At 46.2% G+C, this 24,858-nt stretch overlaps 1 protein-coding gene across 1 annotated transcript in view; it reads left to right on the top strand.

The window, feature by feature from the left end:
- The window catches only part of SLCO3A1 (solute carrier organic anion transporter family member 3A1), a 117,433-nt gene extending 105,789 nt beyond the window's left edge, over nucleotides 1-11,644 (top strand). Inside the window, exons 8-10 of the mRNA XM_081171127.1 lie at nucleotides 6,924-7,099; nucleotides 9,007-9,071; nucleotides 10,168-11,644. Coding sequence (XP_081027253.1) covers nucleotides 6,924-7,099; nucleotides 9,007-9,071; nucleotides 10,168-10,547 — 621 coding nt within the window. The 3' untranslated portion in view covers nucleotides 10,548-11,644. The remainder of the gene's footprint in view (nucleotides 1-6,923; nucleotides 7,100-9,006; nucleotides 9,072-10,167) is intronic.
- Nucleotides 11,645-24,858: the final 13,214 nt, after the last annotated feature.

Below are 24,858 nucleotides of genomic sequence, written 5' to 3'. Positions count from 1 at the left end.
GACAGAGGCATAGCTGGAGGGGCACACTGGGTGCTACACCACAGAGGCCACCCTCAAGCTGCTAGCTATGTCCCTGTACTTGGGACCCCCAAAGCTCTGCTGTGTGTACTGCTACAACCTGTCAGACAAGGGTTTTGATTAGCAAAAGATGCACCAGTTCTCTTAAGGCAGCCTTCCCTAACCTGCTGCCCTCAATTATTATTTTTATTAGCAGTAGTGATAGTATTTATATGCCGAACCTCCAGCAAATTAAAACATTGAGCACAGTAAAACACCCAACATTTAAAACTTCCCTATACAGGGCTCCCTTCGGGTATCTTCTAAAGGTTATATTGACCTTTGATGGGAGGGCGTTCCACAGGGCGGGTGCCACTACCGAGAAGGCCCTCTGCCTGGTTCCCTGTAAACTCACTTCTCACAGTGAGGGAACCACCAGAGGGTAGCAACACGAGAACAGGCCTTTTTTGCAGTGGCTCCTCATGCGTAGAATGCTCTCCCTAGGGAGACTGGCTTGGTGCCTTCATTACACGTCTTTAGGCACCAGGCAAAAACATTTCTCTTCTCCCAGGCCTTTGGCTAATTATGCCCTCTATGGCCTTTTAAATTGTGGGGGGAGGTTATTTATTTTATTTTTGTTGCTAGGATATGAATTTTTCTGTTTTAATACGGTACACTTCCCTGTGATCCTCGGAAATTTAATAAATAATAAGAATGGGGGTGGGGGCTGAAGAACATGAGCAGGGGACCAGGAGTGAGATCCGTGTGCAACATAAGCCCTTCGTGATATTTAATAATAATAATAATAATAATAATAATTTTTTATTTATACCCCGCCCTCCCCAGCCAAGGCCGGGCTCAGAGCGGCTTACAAGCAATAATAAAAAACAAGATGAGTGATTACAACTTAAAAACAAAAATAAAATACAACATTAAAATAATGGAACATTAAAATATTAAAATGGAGCCTCATTGCAGGAGAAGGAAAAGAAAAAAGAAAAAGGGGGCGGAGGGAATCAAATTGGCTCCAATCCAAAGGCCAGGCGGAACAACTCTGTCTTACAGGCCCTGCGGAAAGAGATCAGATCCTGCAGGGCCCTGGTCTCATGAGACAGAGCGTTCCACCAAGTTGGGGCCAGTGCTGAAAAGGCCCTGGCTCTGGTTGAAGCCAATCTAACTTCCTTAGGGCCTGGGACCACTAGGGTGTTGTTATTTATGGACCTTGAGGCTCTCCGTGGGGCATACCAGGCGAGGCGGTCCCGTAGGTACGAGGGTCCTAGGCCGTGAAGGGCGTTAAAGGTCAAAAGCAGCACCTTAAATCTGACCCTGTACTCCACCGGGAGCCAGTGCAGCTTGAAAAGCACTGGATGAATATGCTCCCATGGCAGAGACGCTGTGAGGAGCCTCGCTGCAGCATTCTGTACCCGCTGGAGTTTCTGGGACAGCTTCAAGGGCAGCCCCGCGTAGAGCGAGTTACAGTAGTCAAGCCTGGAGATGACTGTCGCATGGATCACTGTGGCCAGGTCGGGGCGGGAAAGGTAAGGGACCAACTGCTTGATGCGGCGAAGGTGGAAAAATGTCGCCTTGGCTGTTGCTGTGACTTGCGCCTCCATGGAAAGGGAGGCGTCAAGGATTACACCCAAACTCTTAACGGAAGGCAATGGCACTAATTGGGCCCCCGCAAGAGAAGGGAGTTGGTCCCTCATCCCCATGCTATCCCGACCTAGCCATAGGACCTCTGTCTTCGAAGGATTTAGTTTCAATCGGCTCCCACGAAACCATCCAGCCACAGCTTCCAAGCATCTGGTCAGTGTGTAAGGGGCCGAGTTGGTGTGGCCATCCATCAGTAGATAGAGCTGAGTGTCATCAGCATATTGATGACAGCCCAGCCCAAAGCTCCGGATAATCTGGGCAAGGGGGCGCATAAAGATGTTAAAAAGCATTGGGGAGAGAATTGCGCCCTGCGGCACTCCACACACCAAGGAGTGGCGTGACGACATTTCCCTCCCTAGTGCCACCCTCTGTCCCCGACCAGAGATAAATGAGCACAACCAGTTACGGGCTATGCCCTGTATCCCCACGTCTGCAAGGCGATGGTCCAGAAGATCATGATCGACCATGTCAAAGGCTGCTGACAAATCTAAAAGGATCAGCAGTCCTGACCCGTCTCGATCCAGTTGTCTACGGATATCATCTGTTAGGGCAACCAGAGCCGTCTCCGTCCCAAAACCAGGACGGAAACCGGACTGAAATGGATCTAATGCCGATGTTTCCTCCAGAAACCTACCAAGCTGTTCAGCAACCGCTCTCTCAATTACCTTACCCAGGTATGGAAGATTTGAAACTGGGCGGTAATTGGATAGGTCTAAGGGATCTAATGAAGCTTTCTTTAAGAGTGGACGCACCACTGCTTCCTTCAGTTCCCCTGGGAATGTCCCCGTGTCAAGGGACAAATTGATAATTTCAACCAGGGGGGTCCGCGCAACATCTGGACACTCCCTAATCAGCCAAGACGGGCACGGATCAAGGAGGCAGGTGGTGGGCCTACCAACTTGGAGGAATCTATCCACATCAGTAGGGAGTATCCGATCGAAATGGTCCAACACTGGACCTGAAGTCAGTCGAGGGGCCTCCAGTTCAGTCACTGTATCTAAATTGGCAGGGAGGTCACGGCGGAGCAACAGGACTTTCTCCGCAAAAAAGCTCGCGAATGCCTCACAGCTGTGGGTCGAATTTGTGCTTAAATTTGGTTGTCCTCCTAAGGACGTTATTGACCTAATTATTCTAAAAAGTTGTGCCGGGCGAGAGCTAGCGGATGCAATAGAAGCTGCAAAGTAAGATTTCTTAGCAGCTTTCATAGCCATCTCATAGGCTTTCATAAGCGTCCTATAAGATGTTCTTGAGGCTCCGTCACGAGTCCGTCGCCATACTCGCTCTAGCCGTCTGAGATCCCGCTTCATTTTCCGGAGCTCCTCAGTAAACCAAGGGGCCCGGTTTCGACGGGGTCGCAGAGGGCGCTTAGGCGCGATCTCATCAATGGCTGCCAAGAGCCGGTTATTCCAGTCCTCAACAAGGTCATCTAATGAGTCGCCAGGAGGAGCAGGGTTCCGCAAGGCTTGTCGGAATCTATCAGGATCCATCAGTTTTCGCGGACGAGCCCAAATAGGCTCGCCACCCGAGCCGGGGAGGAGCGGGAAGTCAATCTTGGCTTTTAAAGCGTAGTGATCAGACCATGGCACTTTCACAGCGGGGAGCATGATCACATCTATGCCAGCCCCAAAGATCAGATCCAGCGTGTGGCCTGCTTGATGAGTGGGGCCCAAAACAAACTGGGAGAGCCCTAGTGTTGCCATGGAAGTCACTAGGTCTAGAGCCTGTGAGGAGGGAGCGGCATCGGCATGGACGTTGAAGTCTCCCAAAACCAGTAGGTTTGGGAACTCCAAGGCCCAGCCCGCCACCACCTCCAGCATATCTGACAGGGTGGCTGCAGATGTGCTGGGTGGTCGGTACACCAGCCAGACAGCCAAGCTCTCCTTGGTGCCCCACACGAGACCAACACATTCAATGCCGGAGATTGCCGGTGATGGCAGAGCTCTGAAAGAGCAATCCTCCCGGAATAACAACGCTACTCCTCCCCCCCGACCTACAGTCCGCGATTGATGGAGGACAGAGAAACCTGGGGGTGTTATCTCATGTAGGGAGACTACTTCGCCTTCCCGTACCCAGGTCTCCGTCACGCAAGCCAGGTCAATCCCCTGCGAGACAAAAAAGTCACGCATGGTGGCAGTTTTGTTGCCTATGGACCTGGCATTGCACAGCACCAATGACGGAGGTGTGTAATCCTTGTTCTCCCTACCCTCATCCCTTGGGATGGGGCGTAGATTGGAAGGGGTTCGAGGATCACTGCATCTCGAAACCCTTCGCCGATAGAGATATCTAGCCCTACCGCCATTCCTCCCTAGCCCTTCAATTGTGGAAATCCTAGATCTCATACTAGCCTCCCCAATAGATGGGTAACATCCCCTCAATAACAAGTCATCCTTGGGCCAGGACTCCTGGGTCAAAATGGTATGGGAAAGAGGTGGAGGTCTGATAGGGTAAGTATCCCTAGAAGATAAAACCCAACCAACCGCACCCCAAGCGGGGGGGGGGGACAGTCCCATGGTGTTTCATTAACTGTCAATCCCCCTCTCCCTCCTGGGTTAATTGGAGGATTGTTGGTTCTATCTGTGGCTGTGGAAGTATTAATGAGGTATGTGTTATAAAATTTGCAACTGGCTGGGAGATCAAAGGGAATACAGCCACTTTCTTCCCTTTCTGATTGCGCGTTGATAAAGCTTATCTCGCCTGTCTCTGGCTTTCAGCCCCTGAACAAATCCCCTGTAAACCTGAAGCTGTCTGTTCCCCTTCTAAGGTGTGTGTGTGTGTGTGTGTGTGTGTGTGTGTGTGTGTGTGTGTGTGTGAGAGAGAGAGAGAGAGAGAGAGAGAGAGAGAGAGAGAGACAGACAGACAGACAGACAGACAGACAGACAGACAGAGGGAAGCACCTCTGTTATTATCCCTACTGCTGCTGATTCCTGACTTTCTGCAAGAGACAGAGTTAACATCACAAACCAGTATCTTTTGCCTCTTCATTGTTCTGAGGTTCTGAAATGAGGCTGCAAAGGGCTGGGCAAATTTACTCTTTTTAATGCACTCTGGCATAATTAGAAGCAGTGGGTGAAAAGTGGGGGGGGGAGTAAATCAGAAAGTAATTAGAAGCTTTAATTTGAAAATGGTTTAGCCTAATGCAGGGACACAGCGTCTTCCTTTTATCCCTGTATTCACGAGGGGTCTCAACCCATGGTAATTTTCTTTTCTTTTTTTAATGGTAATTTTCTCACAGTTGTGCTTATTTGAAAGACTTGAAAGAGCCAAAGGGAGAACCACAAAGGGGAAAGGAATGGCACACCACTAGAGCAAAGATGGCCTTATTCTGTCCCCTGGCTCTCTTCAGACTGGCAGATGCAGGAGGTGTGTGTGTGTGTGTGTGTGTGCGCGCGCGCGCATGTACCTCCCATTTTCCTGCCTCTTGTCTGACTTTTATGGACAATATTACAGTGGCACTGTGATCCTCGCAGGAGTGCAGAGCACAATCCTGAGTGTAGAATCTCTTTATGGACACAGTCGCAGAATTTTGCTTTTTAATAATGATATTGAAACCCAAGACCATAGTGCAAAAGGTTGAAAAAGGAATAATTCAGTTATCCAACCCCAAGCCATCTGAAGGAAAAACTCTGTATAGAGGTTTTTTTTAATGTTTAATATAGGGCTGCCATACATCTGAGTTTTCCTGGACATATCAGGGATTTGTGAAATTGAGTCTGGGTGGAATTTCCAAAAATTGTGATGTATGGCAATGATCTTTTCAGGGAGATTTTTCAAAAAAAAAAAAGCTCAACAACCAAAAAGACCTCATGGTATGTCAATCCTAGTTTCCCCCCCCCCAAAAAAAAAAAATTAATGATTTTCCAAAAATTTTAAAACAAACAAACAAACAAACATAAATCTTAACTGTAGTTAATCCAATCTTCATAACATTGTTAGGTGACTTCCTCTAATCCCCCGGCTGAATTTCAATGTATATCATTGTAACAGTTTTCCAAAACCAAATTTCTCATAAAATTAACTTAATCACTTAACATCATTCTTTCTTTTCATTTTAACTTTTTATTCTCTAACATCACCTATTTAAATCCTAAGCCTATCTGATATTTGCAAGTTATTAAGTTACCTTAGCATATTTAGCTAAATAGTCTTTAAATTTCATCCATTCCTTCTGGTACTCTCCTCCTTCTGATTGCGGACTCTTCCAGTCAGGTTGGATAGCTCCAAAAAGTCCATCGTCTTCATCTGCCATTCCTCCACTGTTGGGACTTCTTGTGTTTTCCATGGCAATCCTAGTTTAATGTTCTATTGTGTTTTTATATATGTTGGAGCTGGGTTGTAGCTGGAGCAACCCAGTCAAACGGATGGGATACAAATAGTAAATTTGTTGTTGTTGTTAAATATGACACCCCTATTTTCATTGAAGAAATGGTGAAGGGTATGCGATGGTGTGTTGACAGCGCCTCTCAGAAGCCAGGGCATAGTTAAATACAGTTTCCAAGCAGGCTACAGGTTGCCTCTTGCCTTTCCATGGCTCCCAAACTAGAATGAGTGGCATGTCCACACCCTGTAGCAGAAATGACTGCTCCCCGCATAAAATGGGGGGGTGCCCTTTGCGTGGACGCGCGCAGCCCCTGGATCTGGAGCGGCTCCATCAACACAGGCTTGGCTTCGCCTTCCCCCGGGTGGGATACCTGGAGGTCTCCGCCTACCTCAGTCAGTTGTCCAATCCTGCCTGGGGGAAGCATTGCCAAGGAGACCAGGCCAGGTAGGGGAGGGACTACCTGCCCACACAATAGAGGGAGGATCTTACCTGGGAATCCTCACTTGGCGCCAGGGCGGAATCCTTTAGTCTATCTTCCTCTTTGCAGCAGCGATACAAAGGGGTTTCTAAGGGGAGGCTTTGACCGTACGCCGAGAGGTCGTCATTGCTCTCCCCTGCGGCGGCGGTGTAACAGGGGCGGCTATCTCTGTTTGAACATATGTTCTCCAGAGCCGGCCTATCCCCCCCCCACACACACACACTGGATAACCCTGATGTTCCCTAGGTCCCCAGCTGGGGACTGGGGAGGGATAACGCCCAATGCCTGAGCCAAAGTCTACCCATATCTGAAATATAATAAAGTTGTGGCCATTTTAATCCCATAGCACATTGTCTTGAGTCATTATTCCACATGACGGGGGGGGCGCCCAGGATCTGGGGGACTCCGCCTGTCCGCACAAATCCGCTGCTCTGTGTTTTGTCAACTGAGCCTCCTTAGCCGGGCTTTCTCTTCCAGAACCTCACGGGTTGCACGTGCCTCGGTCTGGTCCCTGCGGAGAATGCCACGGTCGTTCCTGGGAAGTGCCCAACCCCAGGATGCCAAGAAGCCTTTCTGACATTCCTCTGTGTGATATGTGTCTGCAGCATGATCGGAGCCATGGCTCAGACGCCCTCCGTCATCATCCTCATCAGGTGAGAGCCTTCGAGCGTTTGGGGACTGTGGTGACAGAAATGGGGGCTGCTGCAGCTGAAGCAGAGCTGGATCTGAAAGTGTGGCCAGCTGAAGGCTGCATCCGTACCATACATTTAAAGAGCTGTGGTGCTTTAAACAGCCATGACTTCTCCCTAAGAATCATGGGAGCTATAGTTTGCTACGCGTGCTGAGGGTTGTTAGGAGGCCCTTATTCCCCTCAGAGAGCTACAATTCCCAGAGTTCACTGTGAAGAGGGATTGATAATTAAACCATTCAGGGAATTGTACCTCTGTGAGGGGAATAAAGGTAGAGGGATCCCTGACCATTAGGTCCAGTCACAGACTAGTCTGGGGTTGCGGCGCTCATCTCACTTTACTGGCCGAGGGAGCTGGCGTACAGCTTCTGGGTCATGTGGCCAGCATGACTAAGTTGCTTCTGGCAAACCAGAGCAGCGCACGGAAACGCCGTTTACCTTCCCGCCGTGCTTTTGAACTGCTAGGTTGGCAGGAGCAGGGACCGAGCAACAGGAGCTCACTCTGCCACTGGGATTCGAACCACCGACCTTCTGATCAGCAAGCCCTAGGCTCTGTGGTTTAACCCACAGCGCCACCTGTGTCCCTATGAAGGGAATAGGGGTGTCCTAACAACTCTCAGCAGCCTTAACAGAACCCAGCATCCAGAATTCTTAAGAATTAAGCCATGACTGACTGAGGTCTTATGATAGTACTTCAAATGCAGGGGGCTCTGGTTATATCTGGATGTCCTACACCCCAGTTTGAAGCTGCGTCAAAACTTAGCATCCCTTTCATGGCTCACAGCGGAGACTATTCCGCTGGGGAAACTGGTGCACAGCCCTCCCAAGGAGAATGTCAATAATTTTTTTTTAAGCCCTCAAATCTCAAAGCCACACACTCTTTCCTGTGTCTGTTCTCAGCCTATTTTATACTTCTGTTTGATGTTAGAGAAAGCTCTGCAAACATCTCTGTCAATCTACCATTCTCTGGCCAATCAGCTGTCTGCACCACTCAGCCCATCCCAATCTAAACATGTAACTATGGGAAAGAGGTTCCTCATCAAAGCGGAAAGCTAGGTGACTGATGAGGCCGCCAGAAACTCAGCTCCTGTAGGAAGGCAATTATTCTTACTCTTGTCATGAGACCTGTCCAGCACAGCTGCTATAGCAGATACGAGAAGAGCCAGGACTGCTTCATAAACAGCCCAGGATGCTGGAAGAGGCGGGCCACTGACCTGATTCATCAAACTCGTCTTAAGTTTTTATGTTCACACTTTTGACCCAAGGCCAATAGATTATTATTTTTTATCGCCTCTCCCTGCACATTCACACTGCCTGTCCTCCTTGCAACGTTCTAACTTCTTTCTTAAAAAAAGTTTTTCCTTCTTCCTTTCAAAAATCCACTACCTACATGTGCTGGCAGCAGGTTGGGGGGGGGGCTACAGAAAACAGGACGGTTCTTTTTGTGGCCTTTCTGGAGGCTTCCGACTCTGACCACTGTTGGAAGCAAGTTACTGGACTAGAAGGTCCAATCTAAAGGTTTCCTGTCATATCCAGCATATAAAAAATGTGAATTCCTTACGTGATGGTTCACAAGGGGTTGTGATTTGCAGGCGGTGGATGGGAAAGTCCACAATGCTGCTAGATTTCTTAACTTACCAGTTAGCTGCAACTTTTTTCTAATCTGAAGGCACCTAGAAGTGGAGTGGTAGGGAAGGGAGCACATTAATGATTTAATTTCTGAAGATGGGACCATCTTGGTTGACGGAAAAACATAACTGAGGTAGTGGTGTGCATGTACATTAATTAAAGCCTGGAGCAAGGAACCATTTTTATACACGAAAACGTATTGTATATACCTATATCTTGTTTGCTTGAATTTCTCCTGTACAGAACAGTGAGCCCAGAGCTGAAGTCTTACGCTTTGGGAGTTCTCTTCCTTCTCCTCCGATTGTTGGGTAAGTAAAACGTAAGTTTCCTTTTCGTCTTTTCTCTTGCTGCTCTGCTGCTTTAGGCAATGACTTCAGCAAGAGCAAAGACTAGACCAGGCCAGCACCATGGAGAGCTCAAGGGGGAGACTCCATAAGAACAGAGCTCAGATGTTGCTTCAGCGAGGACTGGAACATCTTGCAGAGGAGGAGCCAAAAGTTGCTGGTCTTTCAGCAGAACTGTTAGAAAGATCTGGACGTTCCATTTCTCTCCTGTGTAGCTTGATGGAATGGGCTGCTGTAGATGACAGTTGAGAGAGCCCTTTTAGCAGAGCTGATGAAGATGCTAAGGATGTTCTAGGGACCCAAGCAGATATAATGATATGTCTTCTGAGATGCTTCTTTGTGGTTTTCCATAGGCATCTGGTTGGCCACTGTGAGAACAAGATGATGGAGTGTTGGCCTGATTCAGCATGGCTTTTCTTGCTTTGTTTTCTTATATATAAATTTTGTTCATTAGTTTTCAAATGTTTACATACTTTACCATCAACAATATGTTTAATTTATCCATTGACTTCCCATCCCCCCATTATGTTCTATGTTTATCCTTTAATGCTACATATTTTAACTTATTACATTCCATATATACATCCTAAATTATTAGCCTTGATGTCTTTCTACTCTTCTACTGTTGCTCATATTTCAAATCCTCCTCGTGTTTTCAAACAATTATAATAGTTCTTTAGATATTCTACAAAGGGTTTCCAATCCTCATAGAATGTTTCGTCATTTTGGTCTCTAATTTTTGCTCTTAGCTTGGCCAGTTCCGCATACTCCATCATTTTAATAAGCCATTCTTCCTTCGTTGGAACCTCATCCTTTTTCCATTTTTGAGCATACAATGTTCGTTGCATAAATAAATAAATTAACCAACTTTTTCAGTGTATTTGTTTCTGTCACCCTAAGAGAGAAGCTTCAGGTTTCTTGGGGAACATCATCTTAAACATCTTCTTTATGTCATTATAAATGATTTCCCAATAGTCTTTCACTTTTTTGCAAGTCCACAACACATGGAAAAAATATCCCTTCTGTCATTTTCTCACGTTCTTATCTTCTGCTTTCACAGGTTTTATCCCACCTCCCCTGATCTTTGGAGCGGGGATTGATTCCACATGCCTGTTCTGGAGCACGTTCTGTGGAGAGCAAGGAGCATGTGCTCTGTATGACAACGTTGTCTACAGGTACCTGTACGTGAGCATCGCAATAACCCTGAAATCGTTGGCGTTCATCCTGTACACCACCACTTGGCAGTGCTTAAGGAAGAACTATAAGAAATATATCAAAAACCATGAAGGTGGACTAAGCACTACTGAGTTCTTTGCCTCCACTTTGACCCTGGACAACCTAGGCCGGGACCCCATTGGCCAGAATCCACCACATAGGACAAAATTTATCTATAACCTTGAAGACCATGAGTGGTGTGAGAACATGGAGTCTGTTTTATAGTGATTATGAGGGTGGATTGCTAACCCAAAGTTCCTTTTTAAAGTTAAAAAAAAAGATAGATAAGATATATGGGAAGAAATGTAATATAATATACAAGGATCTTTTGCAAAATGGCAGCCACCACTATATCTCAAAATCTACTGTGATGTTCCAGAACACTCTCATACATAGTTAGACGGACAGAGGAGGAAACTCTGTCCTTTTCTGAGAAGCAGGGCTAGACAAGATTCAAGAGAACAGGAACATTCTTAAAATTTGGCATCAGAAATGGAGGTGTGGAGCTGTACCAAACATGTTGGCTGGTGGTGACATTATGGATGGGCAAAGCTCGCAACATTTTGGGATCCAGAGTTTCAGTAGAGAGCTGTCTGCCCTTTGGCATAAAGACAAAGAGAAAGAAAGAAGGAGAGAACGGAAGAAAGAAAAGCCTTTTTTCCAGAATAAGCGCCATTTGAATCTCAAGTACCGCTGGGGGTAACCTTTGCAATAAGAGCTAAAAGGATGCAAACTTGGCTGCTGTTTAGTCCCAGCATTCTCCTCTTACCATCTCTGTCTTTGTCATCAAAGAGGGAGCCACATCGGAGTTCCTCAGCTGATCCAACTTCACCATCACGAAAACCACGATCCCAGAAGACATATCTAGGCAGCTGTTGAAATGCCCCAAGCCAGTCCGTGACGCATCACCACTCAAAACGCACCAGCATCATTCAGTTGACATCTCTCCATTTGGTATTGGGGGGTATGGTTTGAACCTGGCTGTGCCAGAATAAGGTGGGAAGGGGGGCGTTGGATGATCCATGCCGAACGTGCTGTAAGCTGGCCATTTTCCAACCTGGGATCCCTGCAGATGCGTTGCACTACGACTCCCATCCGTCCCAGGAAGCAACAGCTTGGGCTGATGGGAATTCCAGTGCAATACATCCGGAGGACACCCAGTTGGGGAAGGCTGCTGGAACTTTTTTTAAAAGTACATACAGATGAAGAAGACAGTTAAGGGTGAAGAGAGATGTTACAGTTTAAAAGTGGCAGAGGTGACATGCTTGCCCTTCCTGTATACCACTGTGCATTTTTGTATTCTGTCATAAGCTCTGAGGGGGGGGACATATTTTCAGTGCAATTTGGGTTGAGCCAGGTGGAAAGTTGGAACGTGGTTGGACTGGGCTTGGTTGAGGGTAGCGCCTCTCCCCACTGCAAATGTTCATCCATTTGTACAAGATTTGTGGTTTTTGTTTTTTTGGTAGGGGTATGGTGAATGAATATATATATATACACAGTGGTACCTCTGGTTACGAACTTAATTCATTCCAGAGGTCCATTCTTAACCTGAAACCGTTCTTAACCTGAGATACCACTTTAGCTAATGGGGCCTGCCGTGCCGCCGGCGCACGATTTCTGTTCTCATCCTGAGGCAAAGTTATTAACCCAAGGTACTACTTCCGGGTTAGCGGAGTCTGTAACCCAAAGTGTTTGTAACCCAAAGTGTTTGTAACCCGAGGTGCCACTGTATAGTGAGAATAGATATATGGGTGGTGGGTTTGTTTGTTTGTTTGTTTGTTTGTTTGTTTGTTTGTTTGCTTATTTTTAAATACAAATCCTGATACTCAAGGGCAAATTACTCACCTCCATATGGGAAGCATTTTGTTTATCACTTAGGGCCAAGGGGAAATGCCTGCCATTTTGGCCCCTCTCTTCATTTGTGAGGAAATGGTGTAGGAAGTGAGCAATGAAATCAAACTGTTTCAGGGACACCTTCCTTTTGCTACATTTATCTCGCCTGTCTCTTAAACTGTAAAAACCTCTCTTTCTCTGCGGTGACAAGCAAGACCAAAAGGGAGGGAGGGAGACTGATGGCTACCAGCCACCATGATTTTATCCCAGAACGCCTGCTGCAGCATTGGGAAATTTTGGCAAACAACTGGCTTTCACCTGTGGGAATTCTCTTGGTTCAGCCCACTCCCTAAGGTGACACTGTTTCTCTGCACGTGTGCAGCTCAAAGGTCAACCACCCTTTTTCTACCTATGGTACCTTTCCCCAAACTAGCTGGCTGGGGCTGATGGGAGTTGCAGTTCAAAAACCTCTCCAGGCCAGTAGCTTGGGGAAAACTATAGTGCCTCTCTCACCAATGCAGAACAGCCATTCCTTGGTCACTGCTAGGTGACCTGTTTTTATTGAGCATTCATCCTGATTTGTTTGTCGGGTGATTAGATTATGTTGGCTATTTAATGAGCATTCATTCTGATTTGCTTGAAGGGAGGTGGCCTTGCCTCAAAGTAAGTATTAGCCCACACTTTCTAGTGCATTTCTCCCCCCCCACACACACACTTTTTCTGTTGCAAAAAGGCTGATTTGGGGAGAGGGAACAGATCGTTGTGCAAAAGTGACCTGAATTTGCTGGCCTGTAATTAAATCTCACCCGGAAATACAGTGACAGGAGTGCCCAAAATCACACTGCAAGGAAGAGAACCATTGTGAGTGCCCCCAGGATGTGATGTGCATCTCTTTGCTCTACTTGCACTAAACTTGCCGTTGCACACACATCACACACGTTCAAAGCAACAGCCTGTTCTTCACTTGCAATGGCAGTGGGGGCGCTACAACTCCGAGCTTCTCTCCCCCTGTCAGCAACATCCATTGCAGCAAGTACAGGAACAGCAACAGTTCCTTCACTCCCCCTTTTGGGGTCGAAGCTCTCCTCAGCTTTCGATGAGCCTTGCCATGTGTTGCAGGTTCCACAAGGAGTCACAACCAGTCCAGGTTCTCTGATCCGTCTGCATGATACATTCTTTTGGTTTCATTCACACTTCAGACACCTACCAAAAAGGAGTATAACAGCCTAACTGTGCCCCTTACGCTTTGCCATTTCATACCCCAGGTATTCGCAGGGGACCAGTTTTTCACCCAGCATGCAACTCTGCCATTGCATTTCATTTGAGGGTTCCACTAAAAGGACATTGCAGTCAGATCCCAATAAAATTGACTTGCGGGAGGGTGGGGCGTTATTTCAATAATTCAAAACCATTCCCTACCCTGCAGGCTAAAGAGATATATCCTTTCTCCTACTTAAGGTCTCTTCTGCCATGCTTCATCCTTGATCTGTTGAAAATGTAGGTCCAACGGGGGAGCTTCGGCACTAATTTGAACGTTAACTTAATTTTGCCTATTGCCATATACGGGGAAACAAGAAACGTGGGTCATCATCACCTGCAAAAGGTTGGCTTGAACTGCAGAATGTGGCTTTTCTTAGCATAGTCTTCATCAACCTGGTGCCCTCCAGATGTGCTGAACTACTGCCTGGCTGTGCTGGCTTGAAGTTCTAGTCCAAAAAATCAGGGGAGGGGCACCAAGTTGGAGAAAGCTGCCTTCGTGAATAGTGCCAGCACCCCATCTCTGGGATCCTGGGTTTGGTTGTTCTGGAATTTCCAGACAACTGGGTTTTCCTTGTTTGGACCATGGAGAAATCTGGAGGACACAAATGAGGTTGGAAAGTCCCCTTCCCAGAAAAGTGGAACAGAAGCAGAGCCCTGAAATCTGATCTACTGCTTCCCCCAAGAGGGCTACAAACGTGATCTTGTGTCTTCCTGAGATATTTGTGAGCAATTCTTCCACTTGGATCACCTCTTGGCTGGTCCTCTGTTTAAAATGTATTCTTATTCATCCCTTTTGTGTGTTCCTCCAAGTTGCTCAAGGCAACATTCATGGAGTACTCCTACCCAAATATCACCACGAGCCAAGGCAGGGTGAGATCCAGGGACTTGCACTAGAATTTGAACCCAGATCTCCCCACTCCCAGCCCAGCACTATTTACTTAGGACCGCAGCCTAACTTAGGGACAATATTGGCAAGTTCTCTCTCTCTCTCTGCATGGTGGCAGTCAGACAGTTTTATTAGTTGAAGATCAAAGGTTATTGCAAAGATGATAAATCTGTCTTCTTTACTATACAGCTTTGGGAGAATGCTAAAAACACACCTCTTCAACCTGGTGTTTGCCACCTGAGATGTGTGTTTTCAGAGCCCACCCTATTTCCAAAACAAGACAGAAGTAAGCGATAAAAGGATTCCCAGAATGAAAATTAGCAACAGTTTGTACATACTTTGTTTTAGCATTTTATGAGCTGCCAGGTAAAGCAGGGATATCCTATACAAAATGATACATCTGTTGGAGTCTCACCGCAATAGGAAAGATCTTATCTGCTCTCATTCCTATCCAGCATCTCTTTCAAAATTCTGTGGAAAATGTTCAGGCTGCTTTATGGACCGAGGTTGTCCATAGCACCATGCAATGTATACCAATTTTTGTTGTTGTTTGTTGTGATGTTGTTTATAATGGAAAGACGAAAAGCATATATACCCATTTCCAGCCATGTCTTGTGCAGGAAAAAGAAAAATCCATGCATCTTGAGTGCCGATACGAAACGGCCGTAAGCAATAAGAAAAGTATCAGGTATAGCCAGCAAAGCTAGAGCAAATAATTTACTAAGAACAGGTTTGATTGTAACAATTTTTTCCCATCTGAAAGAGAGGAAATAATCATTTGCAAAGAGTTTCCTCAAAACTTCTCATCACATTGTTCGGTGCCATGCAGATATTTCATGAGGACTAGCGTGTTGAAAAAAATGTAGGAGCCAGTCCTGGGGGCAGTCACTGGCTCCTTGGTGCATGCAGCAGGGGAAACGCACAACATGCGGTTATGGGCCCAGAATCCAGCTTTCATCAGAAGAAGAGCGAGTTTCTAGTCCACATGGGACATGAGTGGGGAATGCTGACAGCAATCTCTGAAGTGGAAAAGGTGACTGACCCAAAGTTCCTAGCTTCAGGGATAGTAGGGTAGCTTATGTGTTGTCAGAGGACAATCCTCCGTTTGAAGGTGTCTTCCATTTGAAGGGCTGTCCAGTCTAAGTGTGGTTTAAAGACAAACAAGCATAAGAAGGAGAGAGGGAGGCCTTGACGTTGCCCATTGGTGATTAGGAGCACCTACATCCGACCAACCAGGTACATATGGGTCACCTATCACAGTTTTGTTCCCCTCCAGGATGAAATGTATTGTACTTCAAATGATAGTGAATAATCGTAAATTAGCATCTGTGCATAAGAATTAGCCCATGCAAAGTCGATGCAATCCGTTTCCTCTTTATTTTTTGGGAGGGGGGTTTGCATAAGTGGCCACCCAGCTCAAGAGCCAACAGAACTCCTTGCCTTCCCCACTCCCAAGCCAACCCGAATTATGAAAAATAGGGGGAATGGCAGAAGTTGACAGAAAAAAATACTAGGCGTTGTGCAAATTTGCATCATTTATGCAGTTTGCAGAATTGGGGGTTTGGTCAGCAGCGAATCTGCATTTCCTTGGTGCACAAGTTCAGCTTTTAAAAGAATCTGCAGCAGGGTCCATGCAGCCACGATTACACCCCGTCTCATTCTTGAGGGGCACTTAAGAGAGGTGAGCCATTTGGAATTTGGCGCTTCAAGACTCTCGATTCCTGGCATTGGGGCCTCTCTCAAAAAGCAAAGGCAGGCAGAATCCTTATAAATCCCAGGTTCTTGGATGGGGGGGACATGGGTCTGAAAATGACCTGATCCATCCTGAATCCAAGCAGGAAAACAAATAATATCTTGCTTCCAGAAGAGCAACATACGGTACCAGTTGCAGTTAATACCAGGTTTAAGGAGATCGCAAGTGAGGAGGGGGCTATTGTGTCTGTGGCCTCCTTGTGGGTTTTCCTCCCGAGTTGTGCACTGTGAGAACAGGATGCTGAACTAGATTAGGCCATTGGCCTAATCCAGCAAGAGGGGTCTTCTTAGACTCCCGGGGTGGGGGGGGGGGAGAGGCAGATTTAGTACATAGAAAACTGCCTTATCCTGAGCCAGACCATTGGTCCACCCAAGCTCAGGATTTGAGTACCGTTTTCTGGGAATCACAAGTGTGGAGAGGGCTTCCCTTGAGCACCTGTCTATCCACAGGGAGATCAGGATGCTAGACTAGGTAGGCCTTTGACCTGATTCAACGGGTGACAAGTCAATGCAAGTTGTGAAATCTGCAGTGGCAATTCCTTTGGCAATGGAATGGTGGGTATTGGATGGCAGAGTCCCTTTTTATCCAGAATCCACATAGAATTGTACAGTTGGAAAGGGCCCTGAGCACCATCCAGTCCAACTCCCTGCAGTGCAGGAAAATGCAGCTGTCCCGTTCGGGGATCGAACTTGCAACCCTGGCATTTATCAGCACCACGCTCTAACCAACTGACCTATAAATCACATGTAAAGGCACTTCCAAATGCAGTGATTCCTTCCGCCCACCTCGCCACCCACCCGCCCAAGGCTAGCTAAGCATTAATACTCAGCAGCCTTCCTCCGTGTTTCCTTTCTGGGGCCTAAAACTGATTCCTTTTGACGCTTAGTTGCCCCTTTCCCCTATTTCAGTTGGACAGCATGCTGATGCTTTTGGATCGATCATGCCCCCAAAGGAGGGTTTGTTCCAAAGATACTAATGATAATCTTTTTTGTGAGGTTTCTTTTGTTGTTGTTGCCTTGGCTGGTTTATCATTTGGGTGGGTGGGGGAGTTCTAGCAGGACTTCAGAAATTTAATATGTTAATCCTTTTTTTTTCTTTCTTTTTTTGGAGGGGAAAGAGATTTATTTAAAAAAACGAGAAAGATCTCGCTGTACATCTGATCGAAAGGGAGAAAAACGGGAAAGAGAAGCGTCGTGCTCAGTATATTTTGAGTACCGCATTCTGTATTTTTGCAAGCTTATATTTTCCAGATGAGTTTAGAAATATGTGATGATGTGAAATAACGTACTGTAAGTTTGCTGTAAATGATATTAAAAGCACTATTTTCATTCATCACTGGTGTCCTCAGGTGAGCTATTCTTTATTTGCATTTTTTATTAATGTTTAACATTAGCATAACAGTTATAATCAAAAGAAATAAACAAGGGAAAACACAATAGAAATTACAAGTGTGCAAAAACACAAGGATTACTTTTGAGAGCCAGAACAAAATGGAAAGCAAAACTTTCTGGGCAAAAGAAGAAAGTGGTAGGACAGGATTCGTGAAGATATAAAAACTAAATATAGATAGTTTTACCAAAAGGAAAGATGGTCATTTGGTGGATGTCTTGTACGTTCAGGTTGGGTTTGAAATTTTAGAAAAAGCCCTCAAGATTCCTCAGATTAATCCTTTTTTATTGTTCCTTTGCTAAGCTTTTGGGGGGGGCATGTGAGGGGGGCGAGTCAATTTCTCTTGCACATAGGAGCCAACTCCTAGGGGCTGAGGGGTCTCCAGCCCCCCCTAAAATATTTGGTGGGCATTACCATTCAAGTGGGGGCGGTGTCATGTAATTGATTATGTGGGGCGGGGCTTAACCCCCCTCCCAAAATATTTTATTCAAGTTTGGCACCGCTGCTCTTGCAGATCCGATTTCCAAATTTTGCACCACTCACAATGCACAATTTCTGTTTTGGCCATTGCTAAAAGAAACAAGACCAAGTTTTTATGGGTGACCTGATTCATATCTTCAGGAAACATAGAAAGCAAAGTGAGGCTATGAAATAAGCTGACAGACAAGAAAGTTGGATGAGCAAGTGGCCATATCTGTACACTGGTCACTTGATGTTTACAACATCAAACAACAACTGCACATATCTACCCTCAGGATCATTTAAATGATTTTTTGCTCTTAGTGGATTGTATGGCAAAAGTTGGTTTTGTATCTAACATGAAATTGTATTCTGAAATACAGCTGAAAGTCAGTAACATGGAAGGACATTGGCAATAGAACCAGATTATAGAATAAGGAAAGAGGAATTGATCAAACCAATCATAGTTGTTGTGTGAGATAGTAGGAGAAAAATTGCCTAGGATAGCCACAGCCACTCCTGTGCCTTCCAGACATTGTTGGGCTCCAAAACCCATCATCCCTGAGCGCTGACTGTGTTGGCTGGGGCTGATGGGAATTGTAGTCCAAAATACCTAGAGCATCACATGGGCTATCCTTACCCTAAGGAGATGATCACTAACTGCTGAAAGGGTTGCAATCCTGTTCCAACTTACTTGGAAGTAAGTTCCACTGAATTCAAGGGGACTTTTGAGTAGACATGTATAGGTTTGGGCAGGGAAGCACAGCCAAAATAATTTTAAAAAACAGCTTCTGTGTTTCATCCAAATGTCAGTGATTTGAAAGGCTCCCACACTAGAAATAAACAGATTATGCATCCCATAGCACCTCTTCTAAAGTTGGAATTCCTGGCTTCACTTGCTCATTCACAATAATGATCACCTAGTGTTTACCATTCCACTTTGATTTAAAAGGTTGCTTGGGAGATTTCCTGTTAACATGTTCCACGTCACTTTGCTGTTTTATATAATTGCATAAGAGGATCGCTGTGCATGTATCTCTGGAGTTGTTTGGTTCTAAAGTTTGGTTCTAAAGTGGAGAAATCCCTGACAGTGACCAGAAACATTATTTCCATACAGGACTATTCCCACCAAAGGCAAAAGTATAAATCAACCTGTGCCCAACTTTTCCAACAACACTGGCTACCGTGTAGGTGCACTAGGCAAAAGCCTCAAAGAAGGATGTAGCACCTCCTGAGAATATTATTATATGGTGCTTATTTTGATTTGTAACATAGAGCAGGGCTGACCCTACCATTAGACAGAGTGAGGCAGATGCCTCGGGTGGCAGATGCCGGGAGTGTAGACAGCAAAGTTGAGGTCTTGGACAACAAAGCTGCATATATAATATACCAGCCAAACTAGTCTGTTGTCTTCAGATGTGGAGGTTGCTGTCCCTTCGTCAGTGCTGAAATAAGACCCAGTTTCCAGTTCCTTTTGTTACACTGGTACCTAGAGCTGAGGAAGTGGTTAAGAAAGTTCAGAGGTCACACAACCACCTTCATCCAAAACGTAAGAGAAACATCATCCATCAGCCAAGGATTATGGAAGACATGTTGAAGTTTGGTTCCATGGGTCTGTGTAACATGGTGCTCTGTTTCCCACCACCTTGAATTCACCTAAGAGCAAACAAAACTGGGAAATGGCAGCACAGCACATTCTGTCGCCTTCAAAGGGAGGCAGCAGAACAATCTTATCTAATTATTGTTCTCTCTGCCCTCTGTAGGAGAAGACAGGGAAAGGGAAATCGCAACGCAGTTGTCAGCTTCACTGCAACATTTCTGCTTTGAAGGAAAGGGAACCATCTCCCCAGAGAGTTTTAAGCAACTATTTGTTTCCAAAAAGAAAAGCACCCCTCCTTTATTTCCCCTAGAGAAAGAAGAGTTTGATCGTTTACAAAAACCTATATTTAACAAAGCAGCTTATTGTCTACCTTGTTGCAGCCTTCACTGAAAACCAATAGATTCTTACCTATCTATGCTGGATCTCAGGGAACAGACAATATAATGCTTTCCCTACAATTACACACAATTCCAGCCTGCTCTACCCTCCTCCTCCCCCCCCAAAAAAACCCCCACTTGGGTATTGCTTGCATTCCTATTTTGAATGAAAGCAGGTGAACGAAACACTGTATAATCCTTCAAGGTAGGATCACATCACCTTCAGGCAAAGTCAATGACTTGACCATCATTTTAATGTAATGACCTGTTCCCCAACCTGGAAGCCAATGTGGGGACCTCCAGATCTAGTTCAGCATTGTCTGTGTCGCCAGCAATTGACATGGTGCCCTCCAGATGTCATTGAACTCCATCTCCCATCAGCCCCAGCCATTGTGGCTGGTGGACACAGAACTGATTAGAGTAGCTGTCTATCTAGAGAGCATCATGTTGGCTACACCCTGCTCCACACCGACTGACACTGGCTACACAGTCGTAGCTTGGAAGTCGAACGGAATCCATTCTGGAAGTCTGTTCGACTTCCAAAATGTTCAGGAACCAAAGCACGGCTTCAGATTGGCTGCAGGAAGCTCCTGCAGCCAATCAGAAGCCGCAGAAACCTCGTCAGACGTTCAGCTTCCAAAAGAACATTCAAAAACTGGAACACTCACTTCCGGGTTTTGATTGTTCAGGAGCCAATCTGTTCAGGAGCCAAGGCATTCGAGATCCAAGGTACGACTGTATAGCATTTCAGAAACTCTACCTAGAGATGCTGGGATTCAACCAGGGATTTTTTTTATTTTACATGCAAGACACGTGCTCTAGCATTGAGGTATAGTGCCTGCCTTCACCTGTTCATAAAGTCGCAGGCTAGCAGGAAAAAACAGAGGGCTAATTAAGGCCAACTATGGTTCCTCGGAAGCTGGTGAAAGGTTTTCCAAGAGAAGCTTGGTCATGCAGACAAATGTCTCTTATAAAACCCTCCTTGCTGAGTTCTGCTGAGACTAGAGGAGGAAGCTGGCAGCCAGTGTCACCAAGCCCTGACCTGTGAGTAAAAAAGGCCAGCAAGTGGCTGGCTATGGGCAGACTGAGGCTGGGGGCATGATTGAAATTTTAAGCCACTAATGTGTAATAGCTTTTCTTCTGAGTAGATATGCAGGGGGCTGCACTTTGCAGATCAGGCTATAGAAGATACAGCACATGACCATTTCACAGCGGATGCTTGAGTATTTCTCCAAGTACTGCCTTGGGCAAGGGTTTCCTTCACATTGGGAGTGTATTGTTGGCCATACATAATGTTCATGGTGGACAATGGTGACCTCTGGTTAGCATGCCATGTAAACTGGCTCTGCACCCTTGAACTTGCTGCAAAGAAACCTTTGCAGTGTGCTGCGATTCCTTTTCAGAGAAGTCCATGCAGAAACAGTCCACCCAGAAAAGAGAAACTTTGAAAAGCACTCATCCGAAGAACATAAGAAGAACACAGCTGGATTGAGTCAAAGGCCAGGTGCTTTTGACAAGCCTGCAAGCAGGATCTGAGTATAACAGCAACTCTCCCCATCTGCAATTCCCAGTATACTGCCTCCGACAGTGGAAGTCCCTTTTCCAGAAATACTTGCGTGTCGAGACCCCAAAGCCACCCCCTCATTGAGAAATTACACACACAAGGACATGGATATTAGGTTAATGTTATTGGGCAAATTTTGGCCACAACTTTATTGATTACAGAATGTGAGCAGTATTGGCTTAGGCATTGAATGGACCCGACTATAGCTGACTCCTGCCGGTTGTGCAGGGAGTCCAGTAAGGGTAAACCACTGGAAGGGGGAGCCCCATCAATGCATACCAACTCGAGCTCCCCCTAGTGTTCCCATCGGGGTCGTGTCATGGCCCTAGCCCCACCCCGGGTTTCAGACAAGATCCAGATTCCTTTAACAGAATACCCTTAAGCTCGGAGGGGCAGATGATGGCCACACCTCCCCTCCCCCATCATAAGGTCAAACAATGCCTAACCGCAACCCTAACAAAGTTGTGATGATTGCTACGAGGTAGGCGAAAACCAAATGGCCTGTGCCAATTTGCCAAGTGGAAAAATTCCTACCAGGCCCCTCAACGGCGACCAACCAAGGTCCATAGCAAGGCCAATGACTAAAACCTGCAAAATAGGGGGAGGGCGGGAGATTGAGGAAGAGAGCCAAAGAGGAAGCCCTCCGGCTCGCGCCTCTGCTTAAATAGTCCTGGCCAGCAGATTGGCTGGCCGGTCGCTGATGCGGCCGGGATCCCCCAGGCAATGCGGGGAATACGTCCCCGACCCAGAGGAGGGTGGGTGGCCACGCAGTTCACCGCAACTCCATGGGGAAGTGCAGCGGGTTTCTGAAATACAAAGATATGGGAATGTCTGACGGCTCACATCACCATATTTTATCCAACCATTGCAGCAGGGGAGGGCCATAGCTCGATGGTAAAGCATTCACCTTGCTTGTAGAAGGTCCTGAGTTCAATCCCCAGCATCTCCAGTTGGAGCTAGGAGAGACTGCTGCCTGAAACTATGGAGGGCTGCCAGTCAGTGTAGACAATACTGAGCAAGGTGGCCCAATGGCATAAGGCAGTTTTATATACTTCTATAACCATTAAAGAGCCTCAGTCCTGTAGACCTGAAGGAGCGTCTCCACCCCCCATCACCGAGGGCCTTCTGGCGGTTCCCTCGCTGTGAGAAGTGAGGTTACAGGGAACCAGGCAGAGGGCCTTCTTGGTGGTGGCGCCTGCCCTGTGGAACGCCCTCCCAGCAGATGTCAAGGCAATAAACAACTATTTTACTTTTAAAAAACAACTGAAGGTGGCCCTGTTTAGGGAAGTTTTTAATGTCTGATGCTGTATTGTTTTTAATATTCTGTGGGAAGCCACCCAGAGTGGCTGGGGAAACCCAGCCAGATGTGCGGGGTATAAATAATAAATTATTATAATATTATTATTGAGTACACCCCCACCCCCTAGATTAAATAGGAAGTTTCTCTCACTTTTCTTTCCCGGTTTTGCTTTCTTGTGTCAAAGTCATGCCATGAAAGGCATTGAGAATTGTGCCATTGTGCTAACCACGAGGAAGAATACAGCTCAGCCTTTATTACAGAGCATATGGCATCACTTCCAGAGTTCGCTGCCCGTAGCCAGCAGTGATCATTCTGGGCCGGAAGCCGTGCTGTGTCATCCCAGGGGCTGCCATCATGAATCATTCTGCTTAATAAGCAATTGGTTGGAGGCTGTGTGTTGATGGAGGCGCCATGCTGATGCCCCCTCCAACCGAGCAGTGACTGACTACCTTCCTGGGGGGCAAATGGAGCTGCTTCGTGGATAGCGACATAGCTGCTACCATCCGTGGTTGAGCATTCGATGAGACCTGAAGACTGCAGAGGAGCCAACTGCCTCCAATCCCCACTGCTAAATGTTTTCTTGCTACGTACAATCATGAGATATCTGATGCCCGTCCATACTAGCAAAAAGGCTCTTTTGTTGGACGTCACTGTGGCGTTTGCATCCTAGGATGGGTCAAGGAAAGGGTTAAAATGGGTGTGATGTGATTGGCCAGTGAGAATGCGAGGGGGGAGTAAACATAGAGTGGGAGGTTTTGAAAAGGCAGTTGAGGTCTGGGGGTTGACTGTTGAGGTTTGGGAGTTGGGAGTTGAGGCTTGGGTGTTGGAGAAGGAAGAGGGTGGAATACGCAGTGGGTTGGTTGAGTTGTATTGTGAGTGAGTGAGAGGATTTGTTAGGGAGTTAGATAGATAGTTGGGAATAATTCAGTTTGAAGTTGTAGGAACTAAGATTTAAGAAACTGACAAGAGAAAAATAAACCAAAACCATACGCTTATTCCTGCACTTAAAAATAAACTTGATTATTTGTTTATTAACAACTGTCTGGACTCCGTGTGTCCCCGTGAGAAGCGGGGTGGTGGCAGCGAAGAAAGCAACCGCAGTGGTGGCACAGGGTCAATAGACCGTGAAACGTCCGGGGGCCCTGTGTGATCGCCACAGTCACCTGCAGGGATAAATTCTATACACCTGTTAAGTTAGAAACTTTGAAAATAACAGCCTTTGCTCCAGAAGCCCTTTCTCTGGAGCTAGCCTAGTTAGAAAAGGTTTAGAATAACAGGAGCAAACTAATCAAGGGGGTGGAGCAAATCCCTGATGAGGAAAGGCTGCATGATTTGGGACTTTTTAGGTTAGAGAAAAGGCAAGTTAAGAGGTGGCATGATAGAAATGTATGAAATTATGCACAGCATGGAAAAAATGGACAGAGAAAATGTTTTCTCACCCCTCACATTACACTAGAACTCATACACACCCAGTGAAGCTGGAAGATTTAGGACAGACCAAAGAATGTATTCATGCAGCACCACTCCCTCTGCAAATGAAATAAAAGGAAGTCCTTCTTCATGTGGCACATCGTTAAACTGTGGAACTCACTGCCACAGGATGGCCTCAAAAGAGGATTGAACAAGCAAGCATGGTTGTATGATGCTGGGTCTGGTGGGAGCTGTAGTCTGAAGCCAATGGAGGACAGAAACACTGATCTGGCTCTGGTGGAGCAAAATTCCATGTGTTGTTTTATTATTAATTTTATACCCCATACTTCCTCCCAAAGGAGGAAGTGATCAACAAGTGATCAAACAAAGAAGCATCTTTCAAACAATCTAAATGGGAAAGAGCATTACCTAAAAGGTTTCATTGGAAGGTGAATTCAGCAGGCACCGAAAAGAGAACCAAGATGGTGGCTGTCTGCTGTGCAATGGGAGGGAGTTCCAAAGGGCACAGGTCATCACACTAAAGGCCCCATTCCTACATTGTGCAGAATAGACTACCTGATAAGATAGTATCTGTAGTGAGGTGGGGTGATGTTATGTACTGAGTTGAATAGGATCTAAAATGCAGCAGTCTGATTGGTCCTAGAACAATAGGATTCAGAATGCAGCAGTCTGATTGGTCTACAG

Source organism: Podarcis bocagei, assembly GCF_964188305.1.
Source record: "Podarcis bocagei genome assembly, chromosome: 14".
In the NCBI taxonomy this organism is placed as follows: domain Eukaryota; kingdom Metazoa; phylum Chordata; class Lepidosauria; order Squamata; family Lacertidae; genus Podarcis; species Podarcis bocagei.
Note: the sequence above shows the minus strand (reverse complement) of the source record. Positions and strands in the feature narration are given on the sequence as shown.